At 23.5% G+C, this 16,143-nt stretch overlaps 2 protein-coding genes across 4 annotated transcripts; one reads left to right on the top strand and one right to left on the bottom strand.

Moving 5' to 3' along the window:
- The first annotated feature begins 267 nt into the window (after positions 1–267).
- Positions 268–6,495, top strand: LOC127287073 (NCK-interacting protein with SH3 domain). Of its 2 annotated transcripts, XM_051313797.1 has the most exons (9): positions 269–523; positions 1,733–1,917; positions 2,037–2,909; positions 3,042–3,244; positions 3,331–3,434; positions 3,594–3,812; positions 3,972–4,144; positions 4,352–4,449; positions 4,518–6,495. In XM_051313797.1, the coding sequence occupies exons 1-9, from the start codon at positions 496–498 to the stop codon at positions 4,606–4,608; spliced, it is 1,974 nt and encodes a 657-aa protein (XP_051169754.1). In that variant the 5' UTR covers positions 269–495; the 3' UTR covers positions 4,609–6,495. The 2 variants fall into 2 exon arrangements, with proteins under 2 accessions (XP_051169755.1, XP_051169754.1); XM_051313798.1 differs by lacking the exons at positions 4,352–4,449; positions 4,518–6,495 and having other exon boundaries at positions 268–523; positions 3,927–4,072.
- Positions 6,253–15,014, bottom strand: LOC127287075 (troponin C, isoallergen Bla g 6.0301). 2 transcript variants are annotated; one of them, XM_051313801.1, is made up of 6 exons: positions 14,752–15,014; positions 12,762–12,792; positions 8,879–9,022; positions 8,677–8,796; positions 8,280–8,411; positions 6,253–6,637 (listed from the first exon to the last, which is right to left on the bottom strand). In XM_051313801.1, the coding sequence occupies exons 1-6, from the start codon at positions 14,752–14,754 to the stop codon at positions 6,609–6,611; spliced, it is 459 nt and encodes a 152-aa protein (XP_051169758.1). In that variant the 5' UTR covers positions 14,755–15,014; the 3' UTR covers positions 6,253–6,608. The 2 variants fall into 2 exon arrangements, with proteins under 2 accessions (XP_051169758.1, XP_051169757.1); XM_051313800.1 differs by having other exon boundaries at positions 14,731–15,014.
- Positions 15,015–16,143: the final 1,129 nt, after the last annotated feature.

Here is a 16,143-nt window from a genome sequence, read left to right on the forward strand (position 1 = left end):
ATTAAAAAATAATAAGAAAATGAAAAAATAAATAAGTGAACTCTAAATATTTCAAAAAAATTAAATTATTCTTGATATAAATAGAAAAATATGTTTAAAAAGAATAAAACTTAAATTTAGCAAAAAATATATATATTTTTGTAATTAATCAATAAGATTTTAAAAATCTTATAATATATTTATTTCAGGGTAACTTGAAATAAAAATAGAATCGGTTATCCGGTAACCCGATTGCAAAAAGCGACATCTTCATTTAAATGGACTTTTGCCATTTGTGTACAAGTGTGTGTGACTTTCTTGTCTGCTTGCATGTGTAAACCCGCATAATCCGCATAATAAACCGAAAGTGAAAAAGACAAATAAAAATTATGTTATGGAGTTCAAATGAAAGTGAAACTAATGTCGGATTGTAAATACAGGTTCAATAATCTACTTTTCACCTGGGCGTTGCCCGTTAGTGAATATTACGATTAACTTAATCATTCACTTTCAACCATGGGTGACAATAATCAGGCTAGGTTAGGTAAGTCATTTATTTTTTCAAATTTTACATTATTAACAAAAAAAAAAAAATGTTAGATCATTATTACTTGAAGATAAATCTTCTTAAAATTTTGAGTATTTTAAAAAAATTGTCATATTTTTTTAATCATTTTAGAAAAAATAATTATTAGTTTTTTAAAGTGTTTGACGTTTGCGGGTGCAAGGAATGTTCCATGTTTATGTTGGGGTAGTTTCTCTTACTCATTAACTTTATGTTGAAGAACATTATGAAATAAAATAAATAACAAGTATTTTTTTGTTTATATTTATAAAGATTCATTAACTTATTATCTATATTAACGAAAATTAAAAATAAAAAATGTATTAAAAATATAAGAGCTAAATGTCATTTTTTGCAAAAATATTGTTTCCGCACTAATTTCAATATAATTTTTGTTGTAATTATTGTATTAAATTTGAGAATTTATATGCATTTAAAATAAATTATTAAAAATCGACCTTATGTTCTAATCACAGGTATATTTATTTAAAAAAATGTTTTCCCACAAAATTTAAATTTTTATTCTAATTTTTTTTCAAATTAAAAGATATATATTATTTATTTCACTTAACTTGTTATTAATCTTATTTATTGTTTGTTGTTAATTAAGATTTTAACTAGTTATTTTATGTTATACGTACATATCAAAAATAAAACTTGCAAGAAAATGTCACTTTTATTTAAATTTTTTAATCAATTATATCCAGAAGCAAAATGTTTAAAAATATTCCAATTTCTTGAAATCATTCTTTTTATCAATATCAAAAAAATATTCAAAAAATTTACGTTAGTCAAATCAATAATTTTGTATATATCTTATATAGGCGTGGCATTTGAATTGTATGTATGTAATTTTTGTTTATTTTATTATGAAGAGAGTTTAATCCAAAGTAATTAAAATTAAATTATTTTTAAATATGCCCTTAAATAAAATTGAATAATTTTTTTAATTCATTAAATGATCATTTATACAGTAATCAATTATTATTTTACTTTAATAAAAATAAATAAATTTAATTTCAAATGTTCAATTAAGCCTTAAATTAATTATTTTGATAATGATAGTGTATATAATGAAATAAGATTAAATAAAGCATATTATGTTAATTTAAAATTGTTAAAATATATTATTTTACTTGATTCAATAATGTTTTAGCAAAATGTTAACAATTAAATTCTTTTTTTCAGGAAATTATGAAATGCTTAGAGCTTTATACGACTTTAATGCAACTTTTCATAAAGCTCTCAGTTTTCGAGAGAATGATCTTTTTGTTCTCTTACAATCAAATACAAAACAGAGGAATTGGTGGCAAGTTATAAATAAAGAGGGTCAAGTTGGTTTTATTCCTTCTAATTACGCGACAACAGAAAAGGTTTGACATATATTAAATTGGAAAATAATTATTTATCATCAAAATTTTCTAATTATATCTAATTATTTAATCATTAGAAATGAAAATCATATTAAAATTTTTTCCACACCCCCTTTCAGGTTCAACCACAATTCTTTATAGACTTTTTAGACGAATGTATTAAATTATTTTCGGTTAACAATGATAAACAAGAAAGTTCAATTGTCACTGATAGACAGGCTATTTTATCAAAATTAGAAGATAAGAAACGTTATGCAGAACAGGGTAAAAAAACTAAAAAACAAGCGCCAATGCCACCTGATTTTGGCAATACAACACCCGATAAGGATAATAATGAATTAATTCCAATAGTCAGTAATAATTCAACTGAAGATAATAAATCAACATCAAGTAATGCAACTTATGCCTCAATAAAAAGTAACAATGCATCAAATGAAAATGATCAAAATGAAAAATCAAATAAAATAGAAACAGCATTATCAGCTCGACGGGATTCAGCTACCGAGAAACGAAGACAATCTTTAACTCGTCAATCGGCATCTGAAGCAATTTTACCACCAGATGATGTTGTGCAAAAAAATATTTGTGAAAATATTAAAGTTAAATCTCCAAATCATTCGCCGGTAAAAAATAAAACATCAAGTACAGCTGATATTAATCCAAGAACCGCCTATCATTTATTGGATCAAGTGAGAAGAAATACTCAACTTAGTTATGAAATGTCAAAAGTTGCCGTTTCTGTTGTTGTCGTTGGTTTATATGAAATTCTTCCACATTCGGTGAGTCACTATTTGGAGGAAATTTTAAATCAACTTCAAGTTCCACTTACTGTTTCAAAAATGACAATTGAAGAAACATATGATGCTAATAGGTTAAAAGTAATATTTAAGGAGCTCACTTCTTGTAAGGAAGATTCTCAGCAGAGAAGTTGGATGCTGTATGAAGATGAGTCCATAATTTTAGAATATATCAAAGAGCTTACATCTATTCTTGTAAGTTATTAAAAATATATTTATTTTTATCATATATTTTGCATTTACTTTTTATTTGTCATTTTATATTTAAACTTTATTATTTATTGAAAATGAAAAATTACCTAATAAAATTTTTCTTTTTTTTTATAGACAAACGCTGATGCCAATGTCTCAAGGTATGTTTTAAGACAAGATCAATATAACGGAGTGACAACGTTAATTCAATATTATCAAATGGAACCTAGATGGACCATTAGGCAATTACTTTTACAATCTTTTGGTGTAATGTGCAGTCTTGATCCAATAGCTTTGACAATTATGTTAAATAGCATTCTACCAATGGAAATGGCCAGGTATGAAAAATTTCAAATAATTCCCTTTAAAATAATTTAAGATAAAATTTTTTTTTATAAAATTGACCATTATTCGTTTAAAATAGAGACATGCGAGCAAATCCAAGAAATGTGTCAAAATTGAATTATTCGTCTCTTTTGCTCACCATGATATTTTCAATGGGTGAACCAATGCCAATTACACATTTAGGTAATAATTACAATTTTTCTAAATATGTATAATTTTAACTAATTCTGAATTTTCTTCCTCTTCATAATAAGAAAATATTTTCAAATTATTATTTTTTTTTTTTTTGCAATACATGAAAGTTAAATATTTTACGCAATATCTTTTTTCTATTCTCAATAGAGCAACTCGGCATGGACTTTATAGAATTTTTATTTGAATTGATTGAAAATCCTCCGGATAATGATTTGGATGATCAAATTCCTGATTTATTTGTGAATCTCATTCTATCATACAATTTGCAGTTTATGGCATCGGAGAATATTGTTTTGAATGCCCTTAAAGGGAGAACAATTGCCAAAATTTTTACCGAAAAGATTTTATTTCTTCTAAACCGAGAAGGTAATAAAGTTGTCTTAATATACTTTCTTTTTAATTAAAATTATTTTTAAAATATTTATTTGTATTTCTCTATTTTTTTCATCTTATATTTATTTTTTTTTTGAAATCTTTCAGTTTTTTCACATTTTTAGAAAAAATTTCATTTTTATTCTGATGTAGAGGATCCTGTTCGCATTTTCGATCATCAACCGGCGCCGCCAGATTCTGTTTTAAAAATGTTTGTCGATTTATTCAGTAAAGAAGTTACGGCAAATCTTTTTTATACAAATGACGTAAAAGTTCTGATTGATATTATTTTGAGGCAATTATTTGATATTTCTCCCGGTGACAGGGTAAGTTTTTAAATTGAAATTTCAATGAAACGAATCTTTAAACTTTTTTAATTATCAAATTTTTTAATTACAAACACGTCAATGGTTATTTTTTTAAATAATTAATAGAAACTAAAAGAAAAATTATTAGTCAATAATTTTTCAATTATAAAAATAGTGTGAAAATAATTTTTTTTTTCAAAATACAACAAATTGAAATGTTTCTAGCGAAGGCAATATTTGGAATTGTGTCGTCGTGTATTACGAACGTCGAATTATAATGATCATCGACATCGTTCTGAGGACGTTTTAAAAAGTTTTACAAGGTTAATATCATCGTGTATAGTTGAATAAATATAGAAAGAATGTTACGTTGTTGATTTACGATTTGCAGAATATTTTGCGAGGAAACTGCTGAAAGTCAAGAAGATCAACAGTTGGTGCGAGACATTAGCAATGAATTTCCACATTTATTTCAAATGTGACATTTACTTCCATCACCTTCATCTCCCAAGGTGGAAGACGAAGACGATTTACAAACCCTCGTTTAAGAAGCCTTTCCACAATATTTACATCTGGAACGATTTCTTCGAAGCAAAAAAAAGATATACTATTTTTCTCTTACATATTATATATTTCCATAAAAAAAATATTATATTGAAAAAGTAGAATAGACATTAATTGTAATATTTATTTTGCAATAGCGATTTTCCAAAATTGGGGAAAAAAATTCTATGAAAATAATTATTTTACAGATAATACAAATAATAATTATACACGCCTGTACTACTTTTTCTAGATAATATTTTTTTCGTTATCTTATTTTATTAGTAATAAATAGAAAATCAAAATGCCAAAATCCAAAGAATCTCATACGAGATTTAAATATTTATTAATTAATTTTAGCTCTTAGTTAATTAGCAAATTTTTATTTATATATATAAAGAAAAATCGAAAAGATTTAAATTATCGAATTTATTGTACATAGAGAAAAGTCAAATTCATTCCAATTTTTCTTTGGCCAATTCTTTTTAGACAATTGGTCCAAATAAAAAGTAGCTTTATGAATATTTCAAAAAGTGATTTTTAGATATTTAAAATATACAAAAAAAAATGAATTTAGATAATTAAATATACAAAAAGTGATTTTAGATAATTTAAAGTATACAGAAAGTGATTTTAGAATATATTTAAAATATGCAAAAGTTGATTTTTAACATTTAAAATCGCCACTAAAAGGTGATATTAAATATTTGAAATTCATGAAAAGTGATTTTAAATATATTTCTATCTTGCTGTGTAATAAATGATCGTAAATATCAAGATACTATATGTATATATATATAAATTTATATAAGTATATATATATAAATAATAAGAATGTAGTGAAGAGTAAAGAATTGCCAACTCTACGATAAAATATCGTGGATCATAGTCTAGTCTTTAATTTATGTAAACATCTAAATAGAAATCTAAATCATAAGATTAGAGAGTTAGATTTTCATTTTCTGAAAGAAAGATCTATTGTACTTTCAGTTTTAAGTGAATCCTTTGATCTATGCCAAGTTTATGATGATACTTATTATAAACACTCTGATCGAGTGTGCCCATGACCAAGTCAAACGCTTCTTCGTACGAAAAGAATTGCCAGAGCACAAAAATTGATTTCGCTCGAGATTTTTGATCGAATAATAATAACAACCTAGTCTATAATATGCTAGCGGCTCTATTTTTTTATCGAAATCTCTATTGAAATACCAACTACTCTGTTATGTTTGTGACTATTGTCAATTACACGGAGGACTCTCAAATTATTGTGATTGTAATTATTAAATGTTAAAATAAATCAAGATTTAGAAGAGTAGATGTCTCATTCCACTGAATTTTAAAAACCTTATTAATTTATTTTTAGCTTTTTAAAATTTTTTATTTAATTAAATTAAATTTTAATTCATTTAACTTTACTATTAAGATAATTACACTGTGGAAATAATTTGTTTTTAATTATAATTAAATTTCATTGATCAAGGGATATGCTATTTAATTAATTTTTAAAACGCAAAAGATGGTTAGAAATTAAATTAAAAAATTTCCATTACTTTGTTTGGTATTGAAAGATAACAACACTATCATTTTTTCTAGCGAATTTTATTAACAACAATAAATACTGACCATGGAAAATTAAGTAGGCTCTTGTAAGAACGGAGTGTAGTGTAACTTATGTATAGTAAAAATTGTATTTATTATATATAGAAAATCGAGCCAAAGTGATTGTCGAATTAACGTCCAAAGAGAGTCGCTTTATCCAATCTCTGGACAATATTTAGATGTTATTCCTTTTCTCTGACTTACGATATTTTTTTTTTTTTTTTAATGTTTTTCAGACAAATTCTCATCGAATTGTTGAAAATACAATATAACAAGTAAAAGTAAATGATGACTGCTGCACCAAATTGGTCTTCTCTCATCTCATCCTTTCAATATTTTATTCTCCAGTCATCATCTCCATAAATTCTAGAACATAAAAGAAAGAATTTCAATGTTTGTTGATTTATATTGAATCGAGAAATTGGGTAAGTGAAATTTTTTATTTACAATTGTAAAAATGCAAATTCTTTACAGCTTTTTTAGAATTGTAAAATTTACTATTGCAAAATTATAAACAATAAATTCAAATTTAATTAAAAAATAGAAATAAATAAATAAATTGCAATTAAAAATTTTGTTACAGTTAAAAAAAAAATTAAAAACTTTTTTTTCTTTCAAAATGTCCAAAACTGTTTCAAGATTTGAATTACTTTTCAAAAAAGTAAAAAAAAAAGTAAGAAATTTCTGTGCTTGCATTCACGTTGACAGAAATCGTAAATGCAGACAATAAATCAAAAATGTCATGTTCTTTCAGAAAGCTTGTCTCAGTGGGTGGATCATCAACATCATCATATATATGTGTGTGAAAAGGAGGAAGAAGAAGTTTGAGGAATGCCAAGTCCTTGATACTGAACTTTTGGAACATGAGAAGTATTTTTTTTTTCTTAAGTTACTCTCGTGTAAAATTTCAACGGACATGGAATATTATTTACTTTAAAATTTTGCACTTCGTTGCGCATTAGAAAATTTTCTATCCAACCTGAACTTCTCGTATATATGATTGATGATCTGTTGCATTATATATACAGTGGATTCTGTAAGTTCGCCAGAAAATTCTCGCCAAAAACTCGATTCACTGCTGATCACAACATTCTTAATATTGCCCTAAGTAATAGCCAATTAAAATAAGTGTCGAAAACTATTTTAAACTATCAATTTCATTTTATTAAAAATCATATTTAATTTTATTGCTTTTAATGAGTCTTAACGATTTCTACAAATTTTGTAATAATTTGTTATCCCTCATTAATGTCAATTTAATTAATGATCAATTTCACTTTAATTTAATTTTCAAATTAAAAAATTATTGAAATTTAGTAATTATAATCAGCAATTAATATAGGCAATTAAAATTTTATTTAAATATTATAAATAAATTCACTAGTTAATTAATATTTATTAAATTTAAATAATTAGAAATTTGGTTTTTCAATTCTTTTTACTTTATAAATCGAAAATATATGTACTTTTTTTAAAAAAAGAAATTTGTAGCATTTTTTTTTTTTTTTTTTTTTTTTGCTGATATGAGTTTAAAAGCAATTTTACGAGGCATGGATTTTTCGCAAAATATCGAATCCAATCGCTTCAGGAAATTTAGTATGTGTATTGCAAAACTGTTATGATAAATCACGACGATTCCTTACGCCCCCGAGTTAAAGTAGCGCGCGGAAACGAGATCGCTCCAAATTATGGCACATGTATAAATAAACGTGTTTCTCTGAGATCTAAGTGCTCCTTCTGTTGATCAAACTCAAAAAAGACCAAAATCCACTTTGTGCTCATTCTATATAAGCAAAAGTCTCAATCGAAATTCCAATTAAAATATATAATCAAAGTTTGAGCCATTTTTTCTTTACAATTTTAATTAAAATAGAAAACAATTTAAATATGTGGAAAATTTCACTCAAAATCAGATAAAATTATGCAAAAATTGTATAAAGAAATTGATGAACCAAATTTTAACTAAAAAATAATGAATGATAGTAATTAATTTTCTTTTTTAGCTTACCATCGAAATCAACGGTGCCAGAACCATCAGAATCAATTTCTTCAATCATGATGTCAAGTTCTTCGTCGGTTAATTGATCATCCAATTCTCTGAGGATTTCACGTAAGCATGTCGTTGGAATATATCCGTTGCCTGTGAAAATATATTTCCAAAGGGAAGGACAATTATTTGAAAAAGTTTCGAAAAGAATATTTTAAAAGAAGCAAACGAATATTTCAAGAAGAAGAGTGGAATTTCTAAAATAGAAGTTGAATATTCAAAAAAGCAAAGGTAAATATTTTAAAAAGAAATGATAAATAATTTCAAAAGAAATGAAAAATATTTTCAAGGTAAAAATTAAAAATGAAATTGATAAATCCTTGAAAAGATTTTAAGGAAACAAATTTATTAAATATACCTTCTTTGTCATAAAGTCTGAAAGCTTCTCGTAGCTCTTTTTCCAAAGCCTCAGCATCCTCTTCAACAATGAATTTTGCTGCTAGAGTCACAAATTCCTCAAATTCTAATCGTCCAGATTCTGAAAAAAATAAATTTTTTTCCCTAAATTTTCCCTCTTCAATTTAATAGATTTACAATAAAATATTTTCTCTCTCGCTTACTGTCGGCGTCAACTTCTTCAATAAGTTCATCGAGAATTTTTTTGTTGAAAGGTTGTCCCATAAGTCGAAGAATATCTGCTACCATGTCAGTAGGTATGCTGCCACTCTTTTCCCTGTCAAAACTGTCAAAAGCCTTGCGCAAGACTAGAAATTAAAGAGAAAAAGAAAAAAAATTATTTTCTCACTTTTACAAAAAAAAGTTCATTTTCTTCATTATGTTAATTTTTCTTTTTATTTATTATTAATTAATTAAACAAATTATTTTCCTATATATATATATAATTTAAAAAAAAGACATTTTTATTATAATTTAAAATTATTTTCTCGTAATTTTCTTCTATTTTTTTATTCTGATAGCAAAATATTTATTGTTATTAAATTATAATATATATATATACAGACTTCTAATAATTTTATAAGGAAAATAAATGAAAGTAAAGTCTATAATAAGGGAATGTTAAATTTGGTTTTCCGAGTGTAGAAATCATCAAGCGTACGCTGACGCCAATGTGTTCGAATTTAGATCCGATGTTAATGCCCTTCCTTCCATTCCCCCTGCGATTCTGGCCCGAAACTTATTTGGCTCGCTGCAACATTCGTTCTTACCGGTTAGTCGGTTTATTTATCACCCACGACGACCGATTCTACGTTAATTCAGCAAAAAATTTTCAACTCTCACTTTGCTCCAGAAATCATTTTGATTTCTTATTTATGCTTTACGACATCCCTAAACATTCATTATACGATTAAATCTTATAGTGACCAATAAATTTCAAGTTGTATATGTATATTTTCTCGAATAAAATCACGATTTTTGTCATGATGGAATTTTGCAATTTGATAAATATTCTTAAATAACACTATGAAAATAAATGCAAATTCTCGTCAAAGGGCTTTTGAATTTTATTGTTTTTTTTTTAATTTTAATTTTTTAATTTGACATGAATGTTATTTTGTAATATATGTATTTAATTTTTATAAAAAAAAAAAAATTAATTTGAAAATTCATTAATTGTATTTATAAAACTAATTTTCCATTTATTTTTCAGATGGATAAAATATAAATTATTTATTGGTTGACTTTAAGTATAATTCTTATTTGAAACAAAAATATCATATAGTGAGAGATAAAAAAATAATTTTTGAAGGAATGAGAGAAATTAATGTTCGGAGGAAATAAACGCAATTCTAATATTTAACTGTAAGGAATGCTAGAACTTTCATTTTTAAAAATTTGATCCTGAGATAATTCTTATCAATTTTAATAAATTTTTTCACGCTGCATACAAATTTGCCAAAAAATACTCTTGGTTTTTACCTAAGTTTCCATCTTTTTTAAGCTAGTGCTTTTTTCATTGCAGATTTGTATTCCGCTTAAAAAAAATCTATGGAAAGTGGAAAGAATTATCCCAGGAGCAGAAATATGAAATTTATTTTTTTTTTGACAATGTAATTAATAGATGTTATAGAAAAAGAATTTTTTTATGCTTCATTTAAAAATTTTTTTTACTAACATATTAAATAAAATATTTTGGAAGAAATATTGAAATACGCATTTAAATAAATATTAATATGAATATGAAATTAATGTTGATATATAATATATATGCAATAATAGAAATAAATTAAAATAAATTTGAATTTTCAAGGTAATTTTTGAAAAAAAGTCATACTATAAGTCTGTTTATTGCATTTTACTTTAAGAGTAATTTTTGGAATACAGCCAAAATTGACGACAAATTGTAAATAATTTGATTAAAAACTAGTCTAAGTAGGAGAAATCTTCCGGAAATCCATGTTTCTCCGTCATATTTTATCAAAATTTAGAATCATCTCTGAATGATACTTAGAAGTTACAAGTTCATATTTATATTATATCACATATTTTATTTCAAATGTTTCATTTCATATAATATTTAACAAGTGAAATAAAAAAATCAAACTTGTTAAAAAGTAAATAATTTAATAATTTCCACACTTTATCATCATTTATTTAAATATTTTTATATCTATAATTTAATTATTATATTTATAAAAATTTTCTTCTCTCATTTTTCTGTTTATTATTTTTGAATGTCATTTAAAAAAAAAATAACTTTATTAATAATTAATTTCTCCTCTCATGTTTAATTATTTTGAAAATTATTTAAATTTCTTTCTTATTTTAGGCACTACTGCAGAGTATCAAGTGGGGAATATTTGAAAAAAAACAAGGGGAAGATCTTTTTTTGGGATTTCTTCTTCATGTCGAATGATGAGTGAAGGGAACAAATATACATATGGATATATCCACGTGTGTAATGCTTTTTGATTTAAAGAAGGACTAAAGATAGTTACAGACCCCGGGCCACCTTCCGGAACGTGTAAATGAGGTTTGCCTATGACGTTTGGTTTGAAATGAGAGACAAAGAAAGACGAACAAACATCTAGTCAAATTGAGAAGAGAACTAAATTTAGTTCGATCCAGAATATACTAGGTAAGTCGTTTTTCACAATAATGAATTTAATTGATAAAAAAACATATTGTTCATAACTTTCCAAGGAACAATCATTTTCAAATATTCTCGTATTTCTAAAACAAACCACGACCAACGAACTATATAAAATCTAGATTTCTAATAATATGAGAAAGTCCAGAGCGGGTGGTCTGCATGTTTATTTTGGAACTCTCCATGAAAATGTTGTCCACGTCGAAGGACGGGTATTAAAAATCAAAAATACAATTTTTAAATTATATTTAAAAATATATACGCCCCAATTTTTTTTTTTTTTTTTTTATAAAATATTGATGCATCTTATTATTTTTAATTTTTATAAATTAGAAATTTTACTCATTTGCACAATAAAGTGATCGAAAACAATTAATTAATTTTTTTAGAGATAAATATAATATATATATATATATATATAAATAAAAAATATATTTTATTGAGCTTGTAGAAAAGGTGAAAATTGTATTTAAATACAAGATTAAATAGGCGAAATTTGATATTGTAGTGAAAAAAAAATTACAATTATTAATAGAATTTTTTTTTAAACTTGGTTGAATAACAGATGCTTCCATCATTTTGATTCATGATTCAGAACATGGAAAATGAATCGCGGACAAATAGCTTTCACCAGAAGATGAAACGATTTTGCTAAAATGTAGGTTTTGTTAAAATGTAAACATATTATTTAAAAAATCTAACCAGAGCCTGTCAATGACTCACGTATACAATAAAATGAAACGTAAAAAAAACTCTACGTCTCAAGAAAATAGAAATTTATTAACTAAATTTAGAATCAGAATGGATATTAATAAAATTATTCACCCCATATGAAAATGAATAAATAATCATCATAATAATTGTTTCAGTAATTAATTAGATAAAAAGAATTTAAATTTAAATAAATATTATAAAATGTAAAATAATTTCGATTCATTTTATTATAATTATTCATGTAATTTTAATTAATTTATTTAATTAGACATATAAAAGAGGTAATATTTATATATTAAATTTTAATAATTAAACAATACATTATGTTGATTTACAGTTTTAATGATGATAAAAGAAATTTAAATATAATTAAATATTATTTAATTAACAATTAAAATTTATTTAAATGATTTAATTTATATTTTATAGTTTTTTTTTTAATAAACAAAAAAAATTTATTTTCTCAATTTAAAAGGGGAAAATAATTTGAATTTGATTTTAGAGAATAATTTAAAGTTATATTATACATTTCGTGGAAAATAAAATGCGAAAATTGTATAAAAGAAAGTTTGTTTTTTGTATCGATTAGAATAACTGACGTAATTCCATGAATTCAGTTTTTATCGACTTGAAGTCAATTGAGTATAGAGAGAATTCTATTTTTTTACTTTGCTACATACCAGCAATCTGCTCTGGCGGCAGCTCGTCAGCCTATAAACAAATACGAATAAATATACTATTATTTCTAGTTCTTATAAACGAACAATAGATGCCAAAAATAAAATTTTTTAAAACAGTGCTTTACAATTAAACTTTTTTACAATTGTACAAAAATTCATTTTCTAATTTATAAAATATATTTTTTTCAATTCAAAATATAAAAACATAAAAGATAGAAAAAACTGATGAAAAGAAAGTGGGTAAAATAAATGAACAATTAAACAAAAATTGTAAAATGAAAAATATTTATAAGTTTAATTTTAAAATAGATTTGAATATGTTTTAAGTAGTTTTAAAAATTAAATTTTTTTTTTGATGAATTATTTCAAAATAGCACTTTTTATAATAATTAACTTTGTAAAAGCACAAAAAGTCCTCATGCCAACTGTTCATGCGAGAAATCGACAATTATTTTTAATATTTGAATATTTCATACGTTTAAAAACGTGTGTCCCATGATTTAATATTTTTAAAATATTTTTTTCAATTAAAAAAAATTTTTCATTCATATGGGAAATTTTATTAGAAATTAAATAAATCATTGTTGGTCCAAAAAAATGTTGTATTCGTTTGAAAAAGAAAATTTTCTAATTTACAATGCAGAAATAAATATTTTTATAAAAATTGTATTTTTTAAAAATAAATTACATTTTTTAATAAAAAAAAATATATATATATAAATAATTGCTATTAAAAATAACTTTACTCTGAGAATCAATAACATTCTCTATAAAAAAAAGAATTTTGAGCAGAATATTTAATTTAATATTTTACTCTAAATTTTCTGTTAAAAATTAAATTAATTTTGTTACAATTTAAATTTACATCTCTTTTTGTTAAAAAAAAAAATCAAAATGCAGAAAATTTCACAAGAAAGAGTGCAAAGTAGATTGTACAATAATCAGGCATTTACATAGAAGGAAAACGAGAGGAAATAAATATAGAGAAAAGATAGAATATTAAGGATAGGCAATTTTTATAACTACAAAAAATTATTACATATTTTTTTTTAACTAACATTGAGGTCTTTGTTGTATTAAGTGTATACTGTATGTGAAAAAAATTTTGTAATGAAATTATCTATTATTATCATAATTAATATTATTATAAAAAATTTAAATAGATTATTATTGTAAATATGAAAAAATATTTTTAATAATAGAAAAAAAATAATTCTTTTCTATAAATATAAATTTAAAAAAAATTTCTGTAATAAAATATTTAATATTGTAGATAAGAAAGTTATAAACAAAATATATTTTTACAGTACTACATTAAAAGAAATTATAAGAAATTTTACGAAAAAAATATTTAAATCCATCGATATTTTTATCATTATAGTTAAAAAATTGCAGCTTATTTTTAATGCACAAGATAGAATTAAAAGTATAGTCACAATTTAAGAGCTAACAGATATATATGCAGAAGGAAAATTATTTATTTTTATCAAAAGCAGTCCTTACAGTTTTCTTTTATTGTTAAAAAAAAATTTCATTTCTTTTTGAAATTTTTTTTATTTAAAATAGTTTTTTTTTACAAAATTTCTAATTCTCTCAAACATTTTATAATTCATTCCATTAAATGAAAGAAGAAATTTCGTTTCTGTTTTAATTCACATTTTTACAAAAAAAAAAAAAATTGTTTTCTATTTTCATATAAATAAAAAAAAAAAATTTCATAAAATAAAAATAGTTTAAAATTGAGAAAAAAAAACCAAATTATTTCATAAAAAAATAAAAAATTTGTAATTAATTATTACTGTTTATACTAAAATATCAATTAAGAAAATTAAGAACTGTAAAAGATAAAATAAAATAATTTTCAAGAAGTGTGTGCGTGAATGTGAGTAAAATAGAGAAAGAAGAGGAGAGATAAATAAAGAAAAATAAAAAACTTAATAAGGAATTTTTTACCAGGGCGACGACTTACAATATCATCAATAGAACATACCATCGTGTCGATTAAGTGGTTTTAACTTTAGTTTTTTCAAAAAAAAAAGAAACAATAATTTTTTTTTTTTAAATATTACTACACTTTTGAGCAAAAAAGATGAGAACGAAAAAAACTTTTTTTTAAAAAAAAACTCTTCACGAATAAACAATAGAAAAATAAAAATAATTGTTCTTTTAAATATCAAAAATGTTACGGAGAGTTGGAGTTTATTTCGTAAACTGTCGCGGGTTGTTGGTAGAAACGGTGGTAATATTCAAACGACTGTTATAGCGGTTGCGTAGTTGCCCCCGTGGCCCCGTGAATCCCTCGAAACCGGAAAAAGTTTAAATTCAACATCCAAAAGTTCCCCATTGGCTGTATGTTACAGCCAATCATCCGAAAGCTCCTTGGAAACAACAACAGTCGTAAGCTTTTTGCGCTTGCGCTATTCTTGGAACTTGCAAGCTCACAAGCTTAACTATTTTACTATAAAGACATAAAAAAAAATCATTTTCTTATAGGGAGATTTACCAAAGTAAAATTTAAGAATAAAAAAAAAAACTTACAAAATTTAAATAATGATAAGAAGTTGAATTTTTGAAATCTAAATTTATTTTATCAATCATATTTGAGATTTGTAATTAAAAATTAATTATAATTAAAATTTAATTTTTAATTGCACTGAAAATACTGTATTTGTTTTAAATAATTTTAACATTATGAAACAATTGGTTAATAAATTAATCTAAAAGTTTTCAAATTTCAAAATTTCTTTAGCTTACTTATGTCAATCAAATTTTTAAAATTTAAGTAATCTAAAAAAGTTTTTAAAATTAAATTCATTTGTTAATCAATTGTTTTGTAAGATTAAAATAATACAAATGGTGTTTTGTTATTTTTTTGTAACTTTTTGAAACTAATTTTTTAATAAGAATAAAGTCATTATTTTCATTTCTATTTTTTTCTTGGATATAGTAATTTATTATTAATGACTCGGTTTGATAATTATTTTTTTTTAATCAAAAAAACTCTAATGTTTATTTGATTTAAATAAATATTTATTTTCATAAAAGACAAGTAATCGATTATTTTGAATCAAATAATATTTTTTTTAGTTCATATTTTTATAATTATATTTTGTATAATTAATTTTTAATGTTATCAAATTAATTTTTTTAATTTCATGTTTAATTATCACAACAAATAAATGAATTAAATAAAAAAAAAAAAATTTATCAATTAATTGATAAATATAAATAAGGCAAAAAAAGATTCATTAATTTCTAAAGTAATAATATCATTAAATAAACAATGGCGATAAAAATAGATTCTCCAAGGTAAACAAATGGACAAAGAAACAAAAGAAATAGCACAGTTGATCCTGATGTGTGAAAAAAATGAGTGCGAGGG

This window comes from Leptopilina boulardi, unplaced genomic scaffold (genome assembly GCF_019393585.1).
Source record: "Leptopilina boulardi isolate dan_hultmark-lab unplaced genomic scaffold, ZJU_Lbou_2.1 LbouV2_367, whole genome shotgun sequence".
In the NCBI taxonomy this organism is placed as follows: Eukaryota; Metazoa; Arthropoda; class Insecta; order Hymenoptera; family Figitidae; genus Leptopilina; species Leptopilina boulardi.